Here is a 19,648-nt window from a genome sequence, read left to right on the forward strand (position 1 = left end):
GGTGTTGGGGTTGAGTGCTTGCCTCCAATTTCAGGGGGCCCTGGTTTGGATCGCACCCAGACCCAAATTTAGCAAATTTTCTTTTCAGCTCAATTACCCTGTTTTTCAATCTTTGAGCCGTTGACGATGTGTGTAGTCTTTGTGCCAGGGACGCCAGATTTTCAACCTCCGGCGTTACGTATTTCGCCCTAAATTGTAACGTGCACCCGATTTTGGCAATCGAAAAAAAGAAAAAGTGCAAAAGTTCTCTTCACAGAACAAGCCGTTCATGGATGCAAGAACATTCATTATCGTGCAAGGGCGGCTTTCATCACCCTCTAGTCTCAACGTTCTAAGGTTGTATTTGCTAGCCTGATACGCATGCGAGTGAACATGTGCGAGTGCCGTCACTGGTAACGTTCAGCTCCACGAGATTGCAATACTTGTCCGTACTAAGCACACGATGTGTGTGTGATGTTCCAAACTGTCCCCCACCGAATGCAAAGTAATGCCTCTACTGCCAAGTGAGCGTGATTAACAATATATCTGTTGACACCACTGCTGAGAATCGGGTTGAAACGGAGCAGACGACGCACGCCGGTGTTGTTTTTCCTGCGAAGCGCAGTGGCACAAGCCATACTCTGCCGAAGCAGCACAGACATGGTCATTTCCAATGTTGCCAAGTGAAGAAATTGACAGCCAAGCTTTTCAGTGAATACTATCTATATGGTAAATCACCCACGAGGGACACTGCCCGCTGCAATATGCGCCTAATCAATATGACAGAAAAAATTTTCTTACACCCTAAAAATCGATCAATTTCCCGTGGCAGCGAAACAGTTAACCGGGCATGTGTTCTCAGCATTATCCCCATGTTAACGTAACTGTTCAGTACCACAATAGATAAAATTACTAAACAGGAGTCCAGCTAACAGTGTAACCTAAACAAGGGAAAATATTGGCGCAACGCATCAGCATCTTTATAGCAATAGCAACGCCCAATAGGGAATTCCCTTTCAACAAACCCTGCCGGGGAGCCAATCACAGCTTAGAACCAATCATTTGTTTCATTTCGCCTGACTGCCGCTCGTGCATTTTGCAAGTGAGCAACGATAATAAGAGGTGACCGAAAGGCAGGAGACGAGGACTCTGCTCACCTTACGAGACCAAAATCTCATCACGCCGTCCCCCCTAAAAACAGCACCACCTACGGAAAATCATGTCATCAGCTTTGCCTTTTTCCCCTTTGAAACAGATGTGAAAGCCAAAATCAGCTTTTCAGGCTGCTTTGGAGCAGCTTGGCGCAGCTTTTACAATTTTCACAGTTTTAGAGCAGCCTGGTGCAGGAAAATGGAATGGTATCAAAACTGCGCAATGTTCGCAGCTGTCCAACGCCTGCTAAGTCGATAATGATAAGCAGCCACTAGTGCTGTTTCAGTTAATGCTCGATTCTAACTCGCATGCAATTTCGTGATATTTTTCGGGAAGAAAGGTGTGCATTAGAATCGAGTAAATACAGTAATTGCTGCTTTCACATTAAAACGATAGCCCCCGATACAAATGGTTGTCACCATTGCAGATTATTTCTTTAATAAAACCAACCTGCCATGATTGCATTGTTTAAATACCTGGCAGTAGCACCAACGAACGATTCTTCCTGGCAAACAAGACAATTTCATCCCCCCCCGCCCGCCCCAAAGGCTAGTTGACCGCTCAATTTTCTCTGGCGAAACTTAAAACAGGTGCCAGCCAAATTAGGAGACACTCCATAGGTTGTATTCCCTGGTGTGGTGCCCATGCCGGCAACCATGTGTGAGCGCCGCCATGTCAGTGCCTGTGTTGCTAAGTCGACAGTGTATGCTTGTGGGGATCTTTTAGATCCCCTTCTCTTCCCGCGAGCATGGCCTTCAAACAAGCGCATTGTCCCGCACACGTGACGTCACCTCGCGGGCCGACGCGCCGGCGGGCACCAATCGTCCCACCGCCGCTGTCATTCCTCGCCCAGGAGCCTGCCTCCTTTCCTCCACGCCTTTATATGTGCGGCGCGCGCACTGCGCTGGTCTCTTAGGCCTCTTGTTCTTGGAGGGGAGACTGGAGGACATGGAGAACGGGGGCGCTGCCCGTCCCGTCGCCTCTCCGCTGCGTCACTCGGTCGGGGCCAGCTTTGACCCTGGTCGGACGCACGAGGTAGGCCTATTCCTACCTCGCGAGTGGCCCACGTGCAACCTCGGCAATAGCCGCCCGTTTGGGCGGGGCCTTGAGGCGCGCGTCGGTAGCGTGGTTTTTAGCCCCGTCTTGGCGTTCATTATGCGCTGTACCTTTCGGCCAATAAACCTCCCGGTTCATCCCGGCCCTTTGGAGTCTGCCGTCGCCTTTGTTGGTGAATCGAACCCGTCGCGGTGTCTCCCTCGCCGACGCCGCGAACCTCTCTGGGGCATATTGGTTGGGGCGTTTCACGGGCGTGGTGAAACCCCGTATCCCACGTTGGCCCTCTCAGTCCCGTCAAGCCCACATGCTCCGCCACTTGCCGACAGATGTCGCTAGTCTCGTTGTGGGGGGCCACGAAAAAACAATGCCGTAGATGACAATGCACTCCCCGCTACGCTACTGTTGTATCTCAATCGGTGTGTGCGGGAACAGTCACAATTTCTTCAAAAGCATTATTTGGCTTTTGTGCAGAACGACTGAGCCGTGGGCAAAGTGTGGGCGCACCTGTGTCAATACCCTTGTTTGCAGGCAACTGCGGTGCAGCGTACGCATTTTGTCTGTCGGGTTGCTTTCTCGTTCACAACCGCAGCTCCATTCTGTGGCAGTTATACGGAGCTCTCAAGGGCAAGTACAGCATTACTACAAAACGTCCCTGATTATTCATATCCGTTGGCGCCATGGCGGAGAATCGGGTAATAACCACTATTACCCGCTTCTCGGCCATGCCGCAGACGACGAACGCCGGGGCCTGTTCTTTCTTCTGCGAGATGCGGACGCATGCACAGACATGGCGGGCACTGTCATGGCAGTTTTCAATGCTGCTAGATGAAATATCCGGCTAAACTTATGTGATTACCATATACAGACGGATGACACGCTTGTAAACAAAGGCGTACGAGGTACAGGCAAGAGATGCAGGCGCTGATGTGCACTCGTGTTAGGCCACACACGCTAATAAGAGCCTTAACCATCTGCTAAGAGGATGTGCGAAGCCAACAGCCACATGTGCATCACGCGGCTGCACTGGCGAAAGGTAATTAGGTGGCGCTCATTCAAGGGGCCCTCACCGACGGCTGCTGCTCTCAAGGCAACAGTTTCCCATTTGTTTCTCGCTTTTCCCACCTTACACAAGGGAATCATTATACTGTAATCAAAGTATGTCCGAACTAACTAAATTTTCGTTCTGCATATGTACAGTTGTCAAAAGTGTTAACAACAACAAAGAAGCGGGCGCTAGCCCATGCACACGGTGGCGGCTTATAATAAATCGTTCACCCTTTTTTTTGCGCATGTGGTTCAGCCATCACTATACCGACCCATCAGGGTGCATATGCGTGGAGTCCCATTGTGACACAACTACTATACATAAACAAAAATGTGCGTCCAGTTCTTGCACATGCCTGCACGGCCTGGACATGTTTGACTCCCCTTCCACTTTCACATTACTTACATCAACCAGTCGAAATGATGTGTAACGAGTTAGCAGACAACTTCGACTACTACTTACAGAAACATCCCTTTACAAAAAAACACAGAGAACAACGTTCTTACATCCATAGAGACAACTGCTCAATATGGGAGCCAGAATTATTCCAAACTACAGGAACAAAAAAGTAGACAAAAAATGGGCAATCCTAATGAGAAACTTCCACAGCGCGAGTTCTACGCGTCCATACTAAATACGCGTTAAAAAACTTATTTCAACACAAAAATAAACCACAATAGACTAAGAAGGAAGCATTTTTTTCCTTACTTGCGTGAATGTTTTACGCCGCTGTAAAATCAAGATGTGTAAGAACTAGTATTATAATTTTATTTTATCGCACTTTTTTTTAACATTCATGGTCAGTGTGAGTTTTTAATTGTTGCCATACTTTTTCTCTAACTTTGGACCCAAACTTTCTTATTTTGTCCCTCAGGTAGCCACTCAGATGGATCACCTGTCAGTTTTTTTCTGCATTATATGCCTGGTCCAAGCCTACTTTCTGATAATTTGAGCCATGATTACTTTTACCCCACATTGTTCCCTAATCCAAGAAAGATGCTAATTCCCTATCCCCTAGACCTTACTTACTCTATTCCTTCCATGGCTTATCGGGGTGACCCAGGTTTCCTCTTAAGGTAAAGCGCCAAGTTTGGTCTTTACCGGCACTACACATTGGTTGTAGACAATTCTTTTCAATTAGAGAGATAAAAGCCCACTGTTTGTTAAGTGAGAATGCCTGCCGAATGTTTACAACGCTACGCCAGCTTTCTCCCTCATGGCTCGGATCAGCACTGACAACTTGTCTAATATAGCTATGTTCAACTCCCTCTTAATTAAAGCATTCCGTTAACTAGGCTAGTGATGATGCTTTGTGCAGGTCTGTCGAACACGACTTCTGATCTCTTCACATTCATCTTTAATCCTACTAGAGGGCTTTCTGTGTGCAGCTCCTCAGCCATTTCTTGCAGGTGTTCTCCTGATTCACTGAGCAAGATAGTCATCTGCAAATTGCAACTGTCTCAAACGTTCTTTGTTACCTCCTATCATCAAGCTTTTTGAACATACTTTCATGGGCAAGCTGTGAACAAATCCTTGTGTAAATAATTATCCTGCCCATGCATCCCTTAAGTTAAAACCTGCAAAGGCGTTATGCCGTGTTCCCCGTTTATTTTTGAAAGGACAGAAAGAGGACAACAATGTTGGTAGCGCATCACTAGTATTGTGGGGTGAGTGAAAGAAGAAGTAAAAAAATTCACGCATCTCCACGAAGTGAAGCATGACGAGTGGGCGAAGCACTGGGGATTGTTCTTACCACAAAATCACCCGCGGCATTGCCCACTCGCACATGTAAATGAGTGACAACGCATGTGAGTACAGTATAAACAATTCCAATCCAATCCAATCCATTTTAATCCAATCCAATCCCACAACCTTTTAGGTGGGCTGACATACACATATTCGGTTCATAACACTGTGTACACGGATGCCGAAACACGGACAAAGCGAAGTCCTAAGGTGCTTCACACCTAAAACAGTGGCGACAAGACATCCGCAACAATCGCATCAGTCTGGTCTTTTCAGCTCTCCTCCAAGAGATCCCAGGGGTCTTATGTATGTCTCCTCTACTTATCAAACATTTTTAGGCACAAAATAACCTGGACGATGCACAAGGAAGAAGAGACCGGACAAACACGTGTCCTGTCTATTCTTCCTTGTGTATGGTCTTGGTTATTTTGTGCTTCAACATATTTTAGAATTGTGAACCAACTAGCCCCCCAACAAGTTTTGCTAGATTGTCAGCCTCCTCTACTCCCTGGGGCTGCAATGGTTCCAGTATTGCAGCTGTGTCCACAGAATCAAACGCTTTTTTGCAATCTTTCAATGCAATCTAAAAAGGGTTTATTATATTGTACCGACTTATCTACTACTTGAATGACTGCCTGGATGTGCCCCGTTGTTGAGTAGTAGCCTTTGCTGAAGCCAGTCGGGTGGTTGGAAATCAAGGTTGCCACTTACGCGGGCAATTTATTGCCTTAGTAAGCAACTTGCACACAACAGAGAGTACACTGGTCGGCCTGCTATTCTGCACTACGACACCTCCCTTCTCGTGAATCAGCATTAAGCTGGTGCTCTTCCAAGCTGAGGGAACCTTTAAAGACCTGGGGCATTTTTAGCTTATTTTTGCGGGTTTCCCAGTGCAACACTTCCTCCCTCCTTTGGGCCACCCATAGTTATCCTGTCGTCTCCTGCAGCAGAACTCCCATTTGGCAAAAACACAACAGGGACACGATTGGTAGTTTATCAATAAGCTGCCACAACAGCCCCGTAGTTGCCGTTGCACCTACCGGCATAGTGTGCAAACAGTCGTCAAGCGCAAGTGACCGCCTTCAGCTGGGCTGGCCTGTTGACCGGGTAGCTGGCCCCAGAAGCAGCTGTGCTCATAGCGCTTCTGCTAGAGCGGACGCACGCATGCTTGTGCTCTAATTCAAGTGGCGGGCTGGGCTCACTTGTACCGCTTGCTCAGACAGCTGTAACATCACTTCCGCCCGGTCATATAATAGCCATTCTCTTCTCAATTTCATGCCTGCAGTGCCGGCACATATTTCAGGCATCGTATCCTGCAACTCCATCTTCTGTCATCAAACTATATTAAAACAGCATTTTAACACTTTCGTGACCGCGCCCATTTCCATCGATAGCATGCTATCGATGAACACAAATTCAAATTTTGGCGCTCTCCGAGCGCTTCTGGACCGCTAACGCCATCCAAATGGTAAAGGAGGAAGTATTTTATGAGTTTCGCTTTTCAGTTTCGTTTTTCTGCCACGAGGGGGACGAGCTCCTGTCGTTTCAGTTATGGTGTCGCCGCCGCTCGCCAATGCTTCGCGCGAACGGCGAATTTCGACGGATTACGATATATCTGAGCATGATGGTAGTAGCACAGACACGGAAAACTACTTCAATTCGTCAGACATTACTACGAACAGCGAAAGTGCATCAAGTCACCTCAAACCACCACCAGGTGTGTGCGGGTGGTTTTCGCTTCCTTCTCAGGTCGCTCTATCGCGGGCGCACTTTGTTGCAAACAGATCCGGCCCTGTTCTAAAGGTCACACTTTTTATCTGCAGGGTGTCGACTTCGTTCGAGCCAGGTCATTTGGCGTCAGCTGCACAGATGTTTGAGTTTTGTCCGCGAAGATGACCCGGAGTTGACCTTGGCGTAGCGCTCTGGAGAAGCCCACGGTGTTCGTGTTTATATTTATATTTTTGTATGTAAACAACTTTTTTACTTACACTGCTTATATTCGCAGTAATATTCTATAAGCGTTTAATGTTCAAAGTGTATATTTCAAATTTTTTTTGTGTCTACCGTGTGCAAAGTACCATTAAGGTTATCAATTTTTTTCATTGTGTTACTTTTTTGGTTTTCACAATTTTTTGATAAAGTTCGTAATGTATCTGTTGTTTAAAATTACTACTGTTGGAAAGCCCCATTCTTCCTCTATCATGAGCATCCATGAAGTTCTGTGGCACAAAAAAAAATATATATTTCCTGGACTAAACAAAAACAACCAGTAGGCACTAGTGTTTATATAATTGTATGTATGTAAAACACTTTTGTACTTACAGAGCTCATTTTTGCAGTATTACTTTATAAAGCCCTTATGTTCAAATTGTATGTTGCAAAATTTTTTGTGTGTGCCCTGTGCAAAGTGGCATTGATGTTATTTTTTTCTTTTTGTTACTTTTCTTGTTGATAATTTTTTATAAAATTTGTATGAATCTGTTTGAAATTATCACTGTTAGAAAGCCCTATTCTTTCTCTATTATTTCGTATCTTACACTTCAGCATCAATTCTTTTCTGTGGCAAGAAAAAAATATCTTCTGGAGCACCCGAAACAACCGATTTTTCCACGGTCATGAAAGTGCTAAAGGAGCCATGAAGACAAAAATACAAGTTTGCTTTGTTCAAAAGATTTCATGTTCTATAGTGCCCCCAGCGCTTGTCCGGATACAAACGATGCTTTATTCACTGAGAAATTAATCAATTTAGGTTAAAATTTTGATTTTCAGGCTAAATCGTTTGTTTTCATGGTCCGCAATGACATCACAGGAACCGACCGCTGTGCAGCCGATTCCGAAGCCTTGCTTACCGTTAGTGAACCTAGATGGCGCCACCATACCGCTGCAAGCCGTTTTCTGCCTTGGGTTTGTTTCCGACCGTATTTAAACCTGGCTTGTTTTTGTTCTGGGAGAAAATAATCGTTTTGTGAAACATAGTGCTCGCTCGACAAATATGGTCACGAAAGACTGTTCACGACAAATATGGTCACGAAAGAGTCAATTGGCCAGTGTCACCTGAGACAACCCCAATGCCCCGCAGTGCTGTGCAGCACCAACAGCAGTACGCATCAGTACTTCTATGTGTGCTTTCGTAACTATCAGTTTGTCACACCATCCTTACTCATATAAAACGATTGTGCGCTAAATTTTAAGCGCAAATAGCTCGTTCAGTAAGCTGATAAGTTCTGCCTAATCTGCGTTTGCTTTTGCTACCTCCGCCAATCGTAGAGCTGGCTGATATCACATCATAGGTTCTGTTGTGGGAAATGAGCTAGTGGGTCGCATGGCCATTCCCTTTCTTCCTAATTATACTGCCGCGAACCATGCATTGGGTTTGTTTGTTTATATTTTGTTTTTACCGCCCGGCCGCGCCCGGCTGTTATCTGTGTACCAAGCGAAGCGCGTGTTCCATTCTTTATTTTTATGCCGCACGGGTTATCTCATTCTGATACGGAGAGCGTTTCGACCTAACGCCGCTAGCCCAGAATAATCTTCTTTGATCTACAATGTTCTGGATGTAAATCGACGGTTCCAGAAACACTCGCGCTGGAAGATAAATGCCTGCAGAGCAAATGCTGCGGTATTCGATTCTCTGACACTCGCCTACACGTCACTTTGTTGACTGCTGCTTCGCCACCTGTGTATTCTTTGCATTGTTAGGGGGGCACAAGTTCGCTCCAATAAACGTGTTTTCCTTCAAGACAACTGCGTCGTCTTTGGCTTCGTGACAATATCGCTTATTCGAGCGAAGTTTACATTAAAAGTGGTGTCAGTTTGATTCTAACGAGGCAATCTATTTAATGAACCAAACTTGTGTTTTGTCTTCATGGTCTTTTAAGGAGCCATGAAGACAAAATACAAGTTGGGTATATTAGAAAGACTGCGTAACCCCGATAACAATGATACCAATATCATCGCAATCTTCGAACAAATAGCGGAGATATGAAAGAAAACGTGTGAAGCAGTCACGACCCCCTAGCCAATTTCCCGCAACTTTTCTACGACGTCACGGAACCTTGTTTGTGCGATTGGTGGCCGCCTAACTGACCTGTCGCGACGACACACAACTGGACGTCTGTAATGGGGCCTCTAGTTCCATTTGACCACATTACTTGAATGCTAACATGCAGTTAACGCACTGAAAATTATGTTTTATTGTTGGCCCGTATGACATCATTCTTGCTCATAACACGTCACTGTGGCGCAAAATTTGAAAGTTTTTAAATACTTCTTGCTTTTTTTTTTCGTTAAAAAACATCTTTTGGGGCTGTAATGGAGCTGAGTGAGATACTAGAGACATTTTTTTTACCTGAACTGGTGCAGATTAGTGCAGTGTCATGCAGACCAGTGCAGAGTGCTACTGAGGATATCAATTAGTAAAAAAAATGAACATATGCAGCACTGCTTGCACCAGTGCAGCCAGTTCAGGTAAAAAAAATGTCTCTCCTGAATCCTAGTTCTTTCAAATTAAACGAAGTTGTATTTTCTCTTCATGGCTCCTTAAGGAATCTAAATTTTCACTGCAGCTGGCCTTTATGCATCTTTTTGACCTCATCTTTAGTTATTACTGGAACCTTGCAAACCAAGTTAGTCCTTTCAGTACTGTCTCCTGGTCCAATGTTGTGAGCGTACAACTCCCCCTAAAGAACTCTCTGCTACTTTTATTACATCATCCATGATGCGCGTAACGTTACGTTTATTCTATTAAAAAAATGATGTGCTAGATCTGACCTATTCGGGCAGCCAGACAAAACATACCATAGAGTAGGCAAATGCAGCTGCAAAATATTTACCCTGCCTTGTACACACTGGTTCACTGTATTTGTAGATATATGTGTACAGATAGTTTCTATCAATATGTGGCTGAAGTCAGTTACGCTACGATGCCTATGCCTTCCCTCCTTTTCTTGTAATGTGAACTTTTTTTTTGCAGAAAACATAATTTCCTTTTTGTATATATTTTTTCCTCCTTTCGACAACTGCTGCATAAGCTTAGTTAAAGACCTGGAGTACCTTTCCAAATGAAAAAATGAAGGAAGATCACACTGACGTGAAGACTTGAAGGTAGCGAAACTATACACAACCTTCACGACGGTTTACGTCCACGACTGCAGCCGATTTGCTTCTTTTTCGCTGCCGCAACAACCTTTCAACAACTCCATCATTGTTGCTATAAGTGAGCTTTCTTCCTTATCTTAGAAGTGATAATTATTGGACATCACCTTGGAGGGGCGTACGCTATGACGCATCTTTCTCGTTCCGAGCAAGAACGTTGAATTCTTTCTCATTCCAAGCAAGTGTTGCCCGGATTAACGTGAACGCTGGAGGGCCAATCTTGGCCAATCTCCTCACTCAAGCGGGTATCCTTGGCTTGACAAATGTCAAGGCTCGCACACCCAAGCCCTCAGCATCTTTTGGGGTTTTTAACTGCCGGGCAGTCACCGCAATCTTGGCTAATCTTCCTAAGTGGGTATGCTTGGCTTGACAAACATGCACAGGGGACGCTGGGCGATCGTAGCAAGGCACGCAAGCACGAGCGCTAGGCATTTTCTTGGTTTTGTTTACTGCCAGACAGTCGCCCCGCACTCACGTGCGCGCATTCGGCAATTTCCTGGTATTTTTAACTGCGGACACGAAAAATTGCCATTTACTACACAGCTTCGCTGTTAAAACTGACCTTGTCTGGAACTTACAAGGGTCAAAATTTACGTACCTCCGGGCTCTGGAAATATGGGCATTCTTATAAGTTGGACATTTCTATTATTGTATCCTATCCCAGTGCTTCCCTATGTCGCCCTTTCCTTGAAAACCTCGTTTGTTTCTTTTCATCCCACCAATATCAATTTTGGAATGCGGGTGATCTGAGTTTCGTCTACAGCAACATATCGTCGCTTTCTTTTTTTCTGATCCTTTTTTTCTTTGTTTTTCCCCTGCACCAATGCACTGAGAGTATGTGAATAAAAGAATAGATGAAAACCAGTTTGCTGTTGTCTGAAAACGAGTGTATGAAATGCAAAAATCACTCTCGACTAGAAAGGGAGCGAGCAGGCAAGGAATCTGTGTTGCACGTCGCACAGAGCTCCCACTCTGTATCCATCTCCTCCCCCCATGGGGACGTTCCAATGAGCCTGAGGCACTTTTCTAGATACTCGGCGACCCCGCAGCTTATGTAACAGCGATTTGGCCTAATCAGCAGCAAATCCACGAGTGTCAGGCAAGTATGGGCGGCAGCTTCCTTTCTGGACACCTGATCTGCCCACAAATCTCTAGCAACGACGGTCTACTCAAACTGCCATCCTGTCCTGCTTGGCAGCGGCCCATAAAACTTCATCGGCCCCCAATCACAACTTCCACAGCAACGCGGCTGCGTGGGTTAGCTCCCCTACACTGAGCAACCATTACATGCAGGTGAGCCTGCAGACATCCACACGGAAAACTTTACAGCAATTGGTTTGGGTGGTGCTAAGGCACGCCTTTGCACCGACAAGCTTGTCGGAAAGCCTGCCACTCGACCTGGCACAGAGTAACAATTGGCACTCACCGCCGACTGCTGGTTCCGGCGCACAAGCGGCTTCTTCTCGATGACCGCCGAGCCAGAGCCTGAGCCGTGGCCACGCTTGCCTTGCGAGCGCGGCTGCGGCGAAGGCTGCTGCGGCGGCTGCGCCAAAATCGGAATCGACGGAGGTACCGTCACGGCCACGTGTGCCATCATCTGCAATGGAAGGAACAGGAAGAGGGGCTTCAAGACTGAAAGCGCAGGCAGCAACAACTAATCTGTGACAAATACTGGGCAATAATAGCCCGAGCATCTCTGTCAGTAGTATCTCCTCTTCTACATAAGCCAGCCAAGGGCACAGCAAACAGTACGTCACCAGGTAAGCTACATCTGAAAATGAGCACGAGCTGATCGCTAGGTCAAATCACCCTTCCCGAAGCGCAACCTGCACATTAGGTTGGAACAACGGTGCAGAAAAAATATGCCCTTTCACTTACATAAGTACCCAAGTTCCTGCTAACAAATTAGCAAGTCATCTTCGTGCAGAAATTGCCCCACGCTCTTTAGTAAGGCATTTCACAACAAGTCGCACACCAGAAAATTCTTGGCATGCTTTTCCCTGCCCAGAGTTATCTGCGCATTGTGGGCGGCTCTAAGCATATGGGCACTGCAAACCCGAACGAGGCTTTCACACATTTCACATTCCGTCAAAAGGCGGCCCACAAAAGGCATCCGTGGTTGTAGTACTCACAGGTGGCATCACGCCCATGGCCATTGGTATCATGCCTCCAGGCACTAGAAAAAAATAAAAGAGAGGGGAAGAGCACCATTTAACCGAGGCTGGCACAAGAGCAACTTTAGCAAAGAGGAGAAAAACGTGCAGAATGACTCCATGGCAAACACCTCTACACAAGCGGACCACAGAAAACTCATGCACACTGCCCACACAGAGCAGCTCACAAGAAAAGGCAGCCTAGGCTGCACACACTAACATTCAAGGCGGAGGGAAGAAGACCACGTGGCTAGTGACAGCATCACCTACTCTAGCTCTAACCTAGCCCTATATATCACGGCAAACGGTTGCTTTACTCAGTCCCAACCCCTCTTCTGCTGCCAAAGCAGGATCATTTAATGGTATGCATACCAAATGCTATACAATGCAGCAAGGTAAGGCATGTGCTCACGCACCAGCCACACGGGTGAAGAAGAGTAGAAATCCCTGTCACCAAAGTGTCCTACCGCTGCACGGTGCACACAGAACGCCTTATCAAGCTGCCTAGGAAGAAAATGAACGGCTCTTCACTTAGGTCTCCTGACCTCTCTCTTGGAGGCAGTATTCGCAATGCTCTTTAACACCCAACCACCACACCAGTGGCAAAAGGGACAATGCACGCAAACTGTCGCTCACCAGGGTGGCTTTCAACAGTCTCTGGCTAACCGGCTTTTTGGGGACCAAAACAGGCAGTTTCACTTCGGGAGAAGAAAAAGGCGTACACGTGAAAACATGCACGCAAGAAGGGAACCATGCAGACAACCAGCCCACCACATTAGTGTGGGGAGATGAGAAAACTGGGCTCCGATTAGCCTTAATTTAGCAAAATGCTCCCAGGGTTCTCCCACTGTGGGCAGCAGTGGAAATGCCACCCACTGCTCCCCTTCACCAGCCCACTGCCTGACCCGTTTGAGACACGCGCCTGAGGAACTAAAAACGGCCACTGTTGAAAGCAATGCCAGTGGCAGTGGGCTGCACCTCCCGCCAACTGGTTACACGAAAAAGGTGGCGCTCTAAACAAGTGGCTTTGAAGTCTCAGATTGCCAGTTGCATACAAATCTTGGAACTAACAGTTGCACTTGTCGTTTTCTTATTTCAAGAGCTTCCACTTTTCACCAAACCGCAGCACACCCAATACCTGGTACTTGACCAGAGTCGTCCAATGTCCAATTTGAAATGCTCAAAAGCTGCCCCCCCTCTTCCCAAGATGACCACCTTTCAAAAAGTTCTGTGGGGAACCCTGAATGTGGGATATATAAAGACAAATCAACATGGCAAGTCTCAAGTCAACTATTAAGACAGCCTGCCATCTTGTCCACGGGTCACAGTGCAGAGTATCATCTCTGGGGGTTGGAGGGACTGTGGGGCAAGCAAAGAATGCCCCAGAATGTCCTTTGCAGTAATCACATGTGACGTTCCCGCTGATTACCTGTTTCACAAGGCTGTGCTCAAGACATGCTGGGCTTCAATACCTCTGGCTGCCTCATGAAGCGAGAAACACATTGGTTTCCATGCACAATATGCGGCCATTAGCGAGTCCCGCGAGTATGAAGCCCCCACAGGGCTAGCAGAGTGGCTTTCCGCACGTTCCTCCCATTACACATAGCACAATAATGCAGCTCAAGCTTCCAACTGCGATCCTCCGGGGAAAGACCAGGCTCTGGTTACAGGGGTACCTCATCCACAGAATGAAGTGGAAACTTCACGGAACACTGGGAGGTCATCGAGGGCATGTTTACATAAGGGGCTCTCAACTGAACCACAAAGCAGCAGTGCACTGAGCAGCTAGGAAATGGACTGCACCACAATCACCACTGGAGGTCACAACGCCTTCACTGCACACTCCCCGGTTCAAGGAATCGCACCCAGCAAGCATTCAAGCGCAGCATGCCACACTGCCTAGGACGAATCATCAAAGCAGGTCCCCTTTTGAAGGCCCTCCAAACATGGCAGTGACACCAAGCAGCATGCATGGCTGCTGACCAGAGTTATCATTCAGGCACAGTGCAGAGGTACGAAATGGGGTCAGGGCAATGTTGCACACTCTTGAGGAGCCAAGCACACAACGTGTAATGTGGCTGGCCAGTTGAGAGCTGTCGCAAACTGTCACCACCAGCACAGGCCACACAATCCACCCTAGTCCAGTTTCTCAGGCAAAAATTGACACCACTGCTAACATTAATGCGATCCAAACATCTATGTATAAATCTGCCTTCCCTTTGCTGCAGTGCCTATACCGCAATGTATCGAACACTGCATAGACACACAGCACCGACAGCTCTTACAGCAAACAATTCTCCTATTCACCGAAACCAGTAGCCAAAAAACACTACTTCCCCTTAGTCAGCTAGTACATCCGAAGGAAGCAACGAACCAAAATCTAGTCCTCTCAAAGCAACACAGCCGCTAAAACCAGGATAAACAAGCCGGAAGGTGGTCAAATTAAAGAGGTTTCTTTCCTATGAGCAAGAATAAGTTGGCCACAGCTTCTACCTTGCGAACCACAATGGACTTCCTTAAACCCTTTCGGCCCTGGCATCCTATATTTTTGGCCTGAACCAAGAGACTTCTAGCAATTTGAGGACACAACCATAACAGTTATTTTTCAAGGATACGGTTCAAGGATGCCCCTTTTGATAGATATCACCATTGTTCTTTTTTTTGCTAAAGCAGAATGCTAGAAAGAGAACGGCACTGCAGTGAAGTCCTAGTTTGATGACATGTCTGTAAATCTAGTACTTGCACTACCAGCCTTATTTTTTGTGTGTGGGCTCACAGCTTCACAAAGTATATGAAAACACAAGGAAAGGAATTTCCTGATGAAAATTTAAATTTTATTTACATGACGACCTATTTTGATGTCATGCCTGTAAATCGTTAAATACTTGCATCACAAGCTCAACTTTTCGTTTCTACGCTTATTGGATCCAAATACTAAAGAAAATGCACAGAAGAAATTCAGGGCTGAAAGGTTACGTACAGGCACCCTTCCTAAGCACCAGTGAAGCTGTAAAACTAGGGCAGCTCCTCATCCCTATGTGGTAAGCCTAATCACTAGAAAATTACCATTCATCATTAAGAAATTATAAGCGCCTCTTCCTGTTCATTTTTGTTTTCTTTCCCTTCCAACAAGTTTAGCACAGCATTTTGGCACAACCATGTGAAGTGAGTAACATTATTTCTAAAGAAAACTACGCTCATCCACAGGGTGACAATAAAAAAGAAAAACGGTGCCTTTGCAGCAGCGGTTCGATTGATTGCAAATGGCGACAAAACAGAATTCAACACCCATCGTTCAAACTGACCATGCGCTGAGATGACACGCAATTCCAGAAAGTGTTCTGGCACTTGTAAGCTAGCTTTACTATGCAAAGAGCAGTAATAATTGCATGCTCACTCGGTGAGTCGTGAAAAAAAAAAAAAATCCGTACAAGCACCACGTTAAGTTTTTCATAGGCAAATCAGAAATGTCCCCTGCGCTGGACTGGAGTGAGGTCTCCAGGGCTATCCAAGCCCGAAAACAAGAGTGACACCACATGTCAGACAATTGGTTCCATAAAACGAAGGCACGGCGCTACACGGCACGAAGGCAAGCACTAATTTTTTGGCAAGCAAAATTATAAAATCCAAGCATTTAGTGAGACAATATTTTAACAAAAGTGGCCCCTCAAAATGGCTTTTCGCCCCGCTCAGTTGTACTTGCGATCACATTCTGCGGCTTACAATGTAAAAAAGCTGAAAAACATAGTTTAACAAAGCATCAGGAAAACAGTTGTGGCTGGGGCCTTTATGAAAAAGTCGGCTATAAAAATTTCAATGCTGCATTTATTACCTTTTATTTCTGTTAAGTGTTTGTCGCACCTGTTGTCATAACAAGCATGATGCATAAAGAACAAGCAGCCCTTTATTGGCCCGACTAACAAAGTTTGTCCTATTTTACACGTACACTTCATTTTCACGAGTGTTCGGGGTATATATATCTTTTTTCATTAGGCTTTCTTACATTCACAGGAAGCCAAAAGAGCGTTTGGTCCACAAGGATATCTAATATAACTCTGTGGTCACTGGAAGTGCCCATCTCGAGCCAGTTCAGACATCATCCCATAGGAGAGGCACCTGATCAAAAATTGTGTTCTAGGCGGCTATCATGAAAGGCTCCTCTACTCTCTTGGCAACTACCTACTGACTGGGAAAAATTATGTTAATTATGTTGGCATCAGACCTACAAGGCTGCTGACAAGAAATCGAAAAATGCTGTCAACTCTCTTGCTAAGTCAACTCTCTTGCTAAGCATCACCAATATGAAAAAGGTAGGTAGTATCGTGCCCACTATAGTATGACCTGCAGTGCTCATTGGTATTCGGACAACCATATTATCAAAACAATGACTATGGGCATATACGTTTTAAGGCTTGATTCATTAGGACATTGTGCTCCTAATGCGTACTTTGTATTTAACCCCGGGGTAGCAGACAAAGGTTCTACAAACTGGTGAATACTAATAAGCGGCGTAAATCATAGTGAGCACGATAGTACAACTAAGGTGGTGTAGTTGTGCTGAAGTATCCCCTACACGAGCAGTGACTTTTAAATGAATCATTCCCACTTCAAGCACCAAGCACACCACAGCGAAGAATAGAGGTGGCTAATGCTTCAGTTCCACCCTCCCCGCAGCGAGTATGGCCTCAACAGGTGCTGAGCCTTAGTACTCACTGCACAAGCACTACATATGCATACAAGCAAAATTTCCCTTGCATGACTGAACGCCAATGAATCAGTAGGTACTTCTGCTTGGGCCAGGCTAACACTAGAAAAATGAAGTAAAAGTAATAAAAGAAGTAAACGTTCACTGGCTCTGCCAGCAATGGTGGTCCATGGCTAAGGCATTGGCTGGACACTCGATTGATCCCAGTAGCGACAGCCATTTTTTATGATGAAGGGGAAATCAAAACGCCCATGCATTGAGATTTTAGAGCATTAAAGGCCCCCAGGTTGCCTAGATTAAATCCTAGCCCACCACTAGGGCTCGCCTCATAGCCCGAGTGTAGTTTTTTTTTTTAATAACAACTCTTTTTAATAATACATGTGGGATCTTATCTGTGGCTTCATCATAAATAGTGCTTCCAAGACACAATAAAAAACGTTTCAAGTTCTCTATTTGATGTATTGCACCTATCTCAGTAAAAAACGACGCAAAAAAAATTTCTTAAAATGCATTTCTTAAAATGCAAATCGGGTGTGCTGTACACCCGATTTGTACAGCCGCAAACACTACTTGTGGGCTTGCAGTTGTAAAATAATTGCACGTTGCTTACAACTTTATCACTGTTTGAGTATTTGAGTTCGAAACACCAATAAACACAGTGGTGCAAGTGAACTTAGAGACAGTTGCTTTAAGCAAGTGAACTTAGAGACGGTTGCTTTAAGTAACGACTCACGCACCCGGTGCCTGTTTGCTGAAAATAACACAAAAACCGTTAGAAGGCAGAAATCAATATCAGCACCGTTCGCGCATATAATGCTTCGCTCAAAGGGTGGACTGTGAAAAAATTTCCGCTAGACCGTGTTGAAGTGTGCCCAGTCAAAGCTTTCGCCGAAGGTTAGCCCAATCGAGCGCAGACGATCAAGAATGCATGCAACGCAGGTCTCACCCATGTGGGGCATGGAGTAGGGCGGTGCTAGCATGGGTGGTACGGGCATGCCAGGCATGCCCAGCGGGGGTCTGTGGGGCGGGAAAGCCATGTCTTCCCGAAGTACGAGTCGGTACTCCTGAAACAAACACACGCGCCGTTTTAACTTCGCCTCACAGCCACCGCTTCACCACGCTCGTACTGGTGGCAACGGGCAGGCAACCTTCGCCAAGTTCGGTTACTGCGAGTCTGCTCCAAGAGCGCAAACCGCAACCGACCACTGCAAGGACAAAATTTTCGTCCACAGAAACTACACAGATTACCAACAGCACACAAAAAAACATTCATCTCTACAACTAAGCTTCCTACGTCAAGTAATGCACCAAATTACCAATAAAACAAATCAAAATAGTTCAGCAATAGCACAAAGCACCATGAGACGTCACCAATCACTCCGAAATCAGACGAGCGCAGCCCAACAAAAGAGGAAAAAAGATGTCAAATTCGAAAGCAGCACTACGGGGGGTACTACGTTTCATAGCAATACAGAAATAAATGCAACGGCCTTGTGTTTAAGGTACAATTAGTTTTTACGAGAAAAACAGCTTGCCGCAATCTCACGAAACGAGCGCTAGGCCTTATCCGGGACAGGGCACTTTGCACCGTATTTTCGTGAACTCCCATCTAAAAGCTACAATGACATTTTACGAGCATAAAGTTCGAGCTTACCGTGGTTACAGCTTGCAGTCGTTCGGCTTACAAAGAATATTTTACGCGTGTACAATGCACAAATTACGCCACGGCTCAACGCTTAATTGATACGACACATAACTGATGGACTAACAAAAACATGTTAAAACCGTATGACGATGATGATGCGTACAACAAACATTTTTCTTGAGTTGTGTGGTGGTAAGCGCCACATAAGGACATAATTTTGGATCACAAAAAATATACATTTTATAATTTCTGAAGATTCGTTCTAACGGCTATTATTTACCATTTAGATCTGGCTGTTTTTGTTTTTAGTAGACGTACTACCTGCTTGTAAACACTAGCGGCGCCACTATCGGCAGTGATGGAGTCACTCCATGCTTGAATACGTGCTCTATGATTACGTGGTCACGTCGGTCACGTTAGAGCGGTTAGAGCATGGAGGAAAGTATGCTTTCCTCCATGCGTTAGAGTTTAGAGTGTACCATAGAAAACTTCTAGTACACTCTAGCCTCTAGCAACGTGGCGTCCTACGTAACGTTCATGGATACGTCCCCTGGTTCCGGGTAGCGCACTCGAGGATCTACTTTCTGTGCACAGCATCTGAGCCATCCAAGCAGAGCTCGTGTATTGTTCTGTGGTATTACTTTCCCAGCGACCGCTGCTGCATTAATTTCAGCCAGGTTTTAGGCGTTTTTACGCTCCGCTCAGCAGCTAAGCAGCTCAGCAACTTCTCGATCAGGAGAACCAGCCGTGTCGCCTAGATGCCTCGGAAACTCTATGGCCTCGGGAGAACGAATTTGTAACGAAGCGCTGGTTGCACACATTAGGAGGCGCCTTGGTCTCCTAAAATCACCTAGTCCTTCTTTTTTTTTTTTTTTTTCTTTTGCTCCGTCAACACTGATCATAGCGGATAAATCGAAACATCTGCGACTTTATGCGTGTATGTGTATGTATATGTGCGTGTATGTACGAATGTGCGCAGTTTATTACAGAAATACGACCTTCATGTTTTTGCG

At 45.8% G+C, this 19,648-nt stretch overlaps 1 protein-coding gene across 8 annotated transcripts in view; it reads right to left on the reverse strand.

Moving 5' to 3' along the window:
• Positions 1-18,803, reverse strand: part of LOC144149352 (RNA-binding protein 25-like) — a 66,195-nt gene extending 47,392 nt beyond the window's left edge. For 7 of the 8 annotated variants that reach the window (XM_077680922.1, XM_077680916.1, XM_077680921.1 and 4 more), the window contains exons 1-4: positions 18,645-18,803; positions 17,937-18,054; positions 12,265-12,308; positions 11,559-11,729 (exon numbers count right to left, since the gene is read on the reverse strand). In XM_077680922.1, coding sequence (XP_077537048.1) covers positions 11,559-11,729; positions 12,265-12,308; positions 17,937-18,027 — 306 coding nt within the window. In that variant the 5' untranslated portion in view covers positions 18,028-18,054; positions 18,645-18,803. Of the gene's footprint in view, positions 1-11,558; positions 11,730-12,264; positions 12,309-17,936; positions 18,055-18,117; positions 18,140-18,644 lie in introns of those variants that run through there. The other variant, XM_077680915.1, reaches the window with a different exon arrangement.
• Between the last annotated feature and the right edge of the window lie 845 nt (positions 18,804-19,648).

This window comes from Haemaphysalis longicornis, unplaced genomic scaffold, assembly GCF_048455015.1.
Source record: "Haemaphysalis longicornis isolate Haplotype H1 unplaced genomic scaffold, Haemaphysalis longicornis Haplotype H1 scaffold_8, whole genome shotgun sequence".
Taxonomy (NCBI): domain Eukaryota; kingdom Metazoa; phylum Arthropoda; class Arachnida; order Ixodida; family Ixodidae; genus Haemaphysalis; species Haemaphysalis longicornis.